Source organism: Zootoca vivipara, chromosome 2, assembly GCF_963506605.1.
Source record: "Zootoca vivipara chromosome 2, rZooViv1.1, whole genome shotgun sequence".
NCBI classification, from domain to species: domain Eukaryota; kingdom Metazoa; phylum Chordata; class Lepidosauria; order Squamata; family Lacertidae; genus Zootoca; species Zootoca vivipara.
Genome location: NC_083277.1, coordinates 66078213 through 66083842, shown reverse-complemented (window position 1 = coordinate 66083842; position 5630 = coordinate 66078213). Strand labels below are relative to the sequence as shown.

Genomic DNA, 5630 nt, shown 5'->3' with positions numbered 1-5630 from the left:
CTACAAGGGAAGAAAGTACACATGCATTAAATTTATATACCGCCCTTAACCTGCAGATCTCAGGGTGGTTCACAACATAAAATTACACAAAACCACAAGATACATAATAAAAATAAGAAAACTCTCCAGACCTCTTGTGAAGAAGGCACACAAAGAAGGGCCTCAGAGTCTTAGGGTCTGGGTAGGTTCATATGGAGAGAGATAGTCCTTGGGGTATTTTGGTACTGTGCCATTTAAGGCTTTAAAGGTCAAACTCAGCAAAACTGGGCCTGGAAACCAATTGGCAGCCAGTGGAGTCAGGCCAGAATTAGTGTAATATGCTGAAACTGTCTTGCTCCTGTGAGCAACCTGGCCACCGAATTCTGTGCTAGCTAAAGTTTCCAAACCGTCTTCAGAGGCAGTCCTATGTATAACATGTTGCAATAATATAACCTAGAGATTACTAGAGCATACACAACAGTAGTTGTCCAGATAGGGGTGTAGATGGGCCACCATGCAGATGATTTTTGGAGTAACCTTTTACTTGCACTGGGACTTATAGAAAGCTCAAGATACTAACACTTGGGGTACCGACTCTTTTCTGACCAGAGACTCTCTTGCCTGTAATGGCCACACAGCAGGCAGAATTTAAACAGATGCATCTTTGCCAGATGGACATCAGAGATGGGGAAATGTCATCTGTTGGATTTCTGCATGCCAATCAGTAGCATTTTAAAGACCCAGGTTCCTTTTATGAGTGAAATTTCTCTACCAGGAAAAAGCGTTGCTAACCCTGCCAAGAATCACAGCAGAGATTTGAGAAATGCGGATTCATCCAGCCCATCCTTCTGCTTCCACCTGGTTCAATGTACTGCTTACCTGCATAACTTCTTCCAGTGCTCATGTTTGTTGGTAATAATGTCCATTTATCAGTGACAGGATTATAGTATTCTACAGATGCCAAATTGCAAGAGCCATCATCTCCTCCAACCACATAGAGAAGACCGTTCACTGAACACACACCTATGGAGGAAAAAAATGTGTTATTTTAAGTTATTTTAAAATTTACATGGTTGTGGCATGGTGGGGGAAGGAACTCTAGCATTCAGGCTGGATTCACTCCAGATCCTTCAGGAAACCCCAAAGTATGAACCATCGACACTGAAATTGTGCATTCTAATTGTACTCAGAATGTATCATTAATTTTCATAAGCTGTTCTTGTGGCAAGGTAAGAGGTTTGTTTTTTTTTAATATTTAGGGATGTGCAAAAAAAGTCACTCATTATTCCATTCATTTTTGTTAATAAGCACATGATTTATTCAATGTTATCACATTCACTTCATAACTCACATCAATGAGGGAGTTTAGTGGGGATAGGGGGTTAATTTGTTTTTTCCTGTCAGCTGCGTACAGGCAGTTGCCATTTCCCCTTCCCCAGAACACTCCAGTATCCATAAAAGGGATTTTGGGAAAATAACATGAGGGATATTTGGAGATAGCACCAAGAGGACATCTGGAAAAAGCATCCCTGAATTTATTATGTATTTGGACATCTCTTTAGATATCGTAACCAAATTTTGCATGACTGTTCCTGAGATCAATGAGGTTTCCATCTATGTTTGGAGACAATTGTACACCATTTTGAAACAAGATGGCAGAATGAACCTTTTTAAAACAGCACTCATTTTAACCACTGATTTAAGAACTACACTGATTTTTCTTGTTTCACAGAACTCCTAAGCAACACCAGTTATAAAGCAGCTAGCGACTGGCATATAGATAACAAAGACCTTTTTCCTGTTGGAATTTGCTTTGTAACAAATGAAAAATGAACCAAATTGGCTCCATTTGCAACCCTGTTTAAAGCACTGGGCACAATTCAAGGATTGAGCAGCAGGAACAGCAAGGATAGGGGATTAGGAGCTGTGCAGGGTATAAAAGGCTCAGCCTTCTGACCATAAATGAAATACCCTTTGATTTCTATGCTTTCTGATCAGATGACAAAATCTGCTCCATATTTGAATGTTCTTGGTGAAGTCATGAGAGCAAGAAAAATGTTCTTGTAAAGAAAACAGACGTTTTGGAATTCATAATCTCCCTCTGCTAGATTCCATATTCCTTGTTACTCACTACAGATACAGATGCATAAAACACATGCACCTTCAAGCCTTCCTGTCTTATAAAGTAAAGGTAAAGGTAAAGGGACCCCTGACCATTAGGTCCAGTCGTGACCGACTCTGGGGTTGCGCGCTCATCTCGCATTATTGGCCGAGAGAGCCGGCGTATAGCTTCCAGGTCATGTGGCCAGCATGACAAAGCCGCTTCTGGCAAACCAGAGCAGCACATGGAAACGCCGTTTACCTTCCCGCTGTAGTGGTTCCTATTTATCTACTTGCATTTTGACGTGCTTTCGAACTGCTAGGTTGGCAGGAGCTGGGACCAAGCAACGGGAGCTCACCCCGTCACAGGGATTCGAACCGCCGACCTTCTGATCAGCAAGCTCTAGGCTCTGTGGTTTAACCACAGCACCACCTGGGTCCCTACTTATAAAGTATGGAGATTTAATTTTAAATACCTAAAACAGCAAGATACAGCTTCATAAAACTGATGTTTTTGTTTCAGTATTACTGTAAGCTTCTTTGAGAGGTTGCTTACACCTGAAGGGCAATATATATAAGCGTGCTGTGGTTGCTTGGAGGAAATAACAAAATAAATACCTGCATTTCTTCTACACATATTCATATCTGCCACTTGTTTCCACGTATTTGTTCCAGGATCATATACTTCCACACTTTTCCTCACCAAAGGGCCATCATGTCCCCCAGTAGCATACAACTGTCCACTAAGTACACCAACACCTGCAAAAACAAGAGGGCAGCAACTCAGAGCTTCAGAGCACAAGTTACTTCTAAGCGGCTGTTTCATTCAACAACCCCATCATAAAGGTGAGCTAAATATTTAAAGTAGGAGTTCTCCTCACATGTCCAAACACTGGAATCCCTTGCAGAAAGACAATTCATACCCTTATAAAGGCCCTTGCAGAGAATGCCTAAGATCCGGGGCAGAAGTCTTGTTAGAATAAAGTTATGAACACAAACAGAAAAGTAGCCGGTCCCTGGTGGGCCCCCACAGCCAACTTAGCCCTCCGAGGCCTGGAGCAAGTGTACCTGGCCTGCCCCCAATCCTGCACGGGCCTCCCCTTATACTACGATTACAGGCCTAGCATTTGAGAACAGTATGACAATACTGTATCATTAGTCTTAGCACACATTGCCAGGAAAATGGTACTATTTTCAAGAGCTCTTGTAACAAACTTAGGTACTGTTGAGAGATTTAGCTGTGACAACTACACAAGGAGGAAAAACAGCACAGTAAGATACCTGCACCACTGCGGCGAGTACTCATATCCGACACATATGCCCACTCATTTGTAGCTGGATTATACTGTTCTACAGTACTAAGGCACTGACGTGATGCTCCGTCGTAACCACCAACAGCATAGAGTTTACCTAGAAAAAATTAATTTGCAGCACTGAACATCAACAGGAGCAGTTGGCAATATTAGCACTTCAGAACATTTCATCATTGATCATTTGTATCATGTAAATTACACAATCCTTTTGTGATAGCCGCCTACTAGCTTGATAAATACCTGTACGTATAACATGTTTCAGTTGACCCTCATCATGTATACCAAATGCTCAGATCAACAAACACTTGCTAAGTGAGATGTTCTCAAGGATAGTTCGCTGCAGAAGGTTGTTCCATTATTTGCCATGTTACAAAACGGGTGAGAATGTACTTCTCCCGGATCCAGTGCAAACGTCTTTAAAACCCTGCTATTTCTACCAAAATTTCATTTGGGGAGAAGACCTTTTCGGCCATCCGTATTTAAAAATCCAACAAAAAACCTCTGGAAATAGGGAAAGCGTTATACCAAGCGTCCACAGTGAAATACAGAGAACCAATTAGCGGGGGAAATATTTAGGTAAGGATAGTTGGGATGACGTCTCTGAGGGCACAGAAACAAGGAGGTTTAAAATCATTGTCAGAACTTACAGAGTGTGAAAAAACTCCCAAATTCCTGACACACCTTGCATATCTCCCCGCTTCAGAAGATGTGAAACATCTACTTCCCACAAGATGGAGACACAGAGCCACGGAAAGAGCCATTGATAGTCCTTCCAGTTCTCTTCACACTGAGTGTAACGAAGTAGCTCTCACTCCATTCATTAAATTGTGAATCGTGAATAATAATAATAATAATAATAATAATAATAATAATAATTTTATACCCCACCCATCTGGGTTTCCCCAGCCACTCTGGTTGGCGAATCATATCAAGAGGCACAAGGAAAACCAGTGTAAGCCAGGAGGGGGGAATCTGGGGTCCAGGGACTCAAGGACTCTTCCAAGCTCACATCTGCTGCTAACCCTACTCTGAGTCCACCTAAAATGCATTTGCCAAGGTGGAATTTTTCCTTAAGCTGTGACAATGCCTCTTGCTTGCCTGGATGGAGAGATATGGGGGTGTAAGAAGAAAATTATGGAACGTAGTCTGCTGTGCAAAGGTTAAGGGACACATCTATTGCCCAACCTACCAGCATCATACGCCCCCCCCAAAAAAAAATGAGAATGCGACGGCGGCGCTTGGCATTGGGCTGAAAAATATTCCTGACTCCTGGTTTAGGACCTAGGCAGAACTGTGAGATTGACGTCCCTGAAACTTACAGAGTTCAGTGATTTTGCAGGTGAGGCATACTCAGTATCACTTTTTATTACAGATGATGTATTATGTGATGCAGAGTAGACGGACTAGGTTTTGTCCCTCCTCCCAGTGCCTTGATACCTACCAGGCCAGATGGCAAAACACTAAGATAACCTTCCCAACACAGTAGAGAAGGGGGGGGAGAGAACCCCACAACTTAACAACTAAACATGTCTCAGTCACTACTGTACTCAGCCTGTTCCCATTCAAGATGGGAGAGTGATTTTTGGAAAATGCAGTGTAGTCTGACAATGTTAACTGCCTGAATTTTTTGTCTTTGAAAAAGTGCTTGCTGCTAGGATATCACACTTAACTGTGCTGATGCGGCCAATGCAGCAGTTTGCTGTCTTTACCTTCCACGACCCCAACTCCAACGCTGCTTCTTCTTGTGTTCATAGGTGCCACAAAAAACCACTCATTGGTCTTATAGTTATATGCTTCCACAGATGCAAGACCTATTTTTGAAAATAATATTAAGGCACGTTTTCTACATCCTTAATTTAGCAGAGTATAATCCCTCTGTTGTCACAGTTACCATCCTGACTTAATTTTTCCAGACAATACTCTTGTATTAATCTTTACAAGACAAAAAGGGGAAAGGAAGCAGGTTGAGACTACTTCAGGATCAGGAACTGGATGCTAAACCCAATACTAATAATTTTGCACTGAGAATCTATATCTCAAAATACCACCCCAGTTCTCATCACTTGTGATTACTCAACAACCATGCATTGAAAAAATGACTGGGAATTACAACCCACCCAAGGATTTCTTCCATCCACTGCAGAAAACTACGCCAGGACATAATAAAACAGATTGTAACAAAGGTTTTTGTTTTGTTGTTTTATAAAGAAGAGGATTTGAAATGTAGCATCAGGAGCA

General features: G+C 41.9%; 1 protein-coding gene across 4 annotated transcripts in view; it reads right to left on the bottom strand.

The window, feature by feature from the left end:
* The window catches only part of KLHL3 (kelch like family member 3), a 183169-nt gene that overhangs the window by 139512 nt on the left and 38027 nt on the right, over window positions 1–5630 (bottom strand). For 3 of the 4 annotated variants that reach the window (XR_009557143.1, XM_035105508.2, XM_035105506.2), the window contains 4 exons: window positions 5063–5203; window positions 3361–3489; window positions 2698–2838; window positions 859–1002 (listed from right to left, as the gene is read on the bottom strand). Coding sequence is in view for 3 of the 4 variants with exons in the window: in XM_035105508.2 (XP_034961399.2) it covers window positions 859–1002; window positions 2698–2838; window positions 3361–3489; window positions 5063–5203 (555 nt within the window). In the remaining variant the exon portion in view is untranslated. The remainder of the gene's footprint in view (window positions 1–858; window positions 1003–2697; window positions 2839–3360; window positions 3490–5062; window positions 5204–5630) is intronic. The other variant, XM_035105507.2, reaches the window with a different exon arrangement.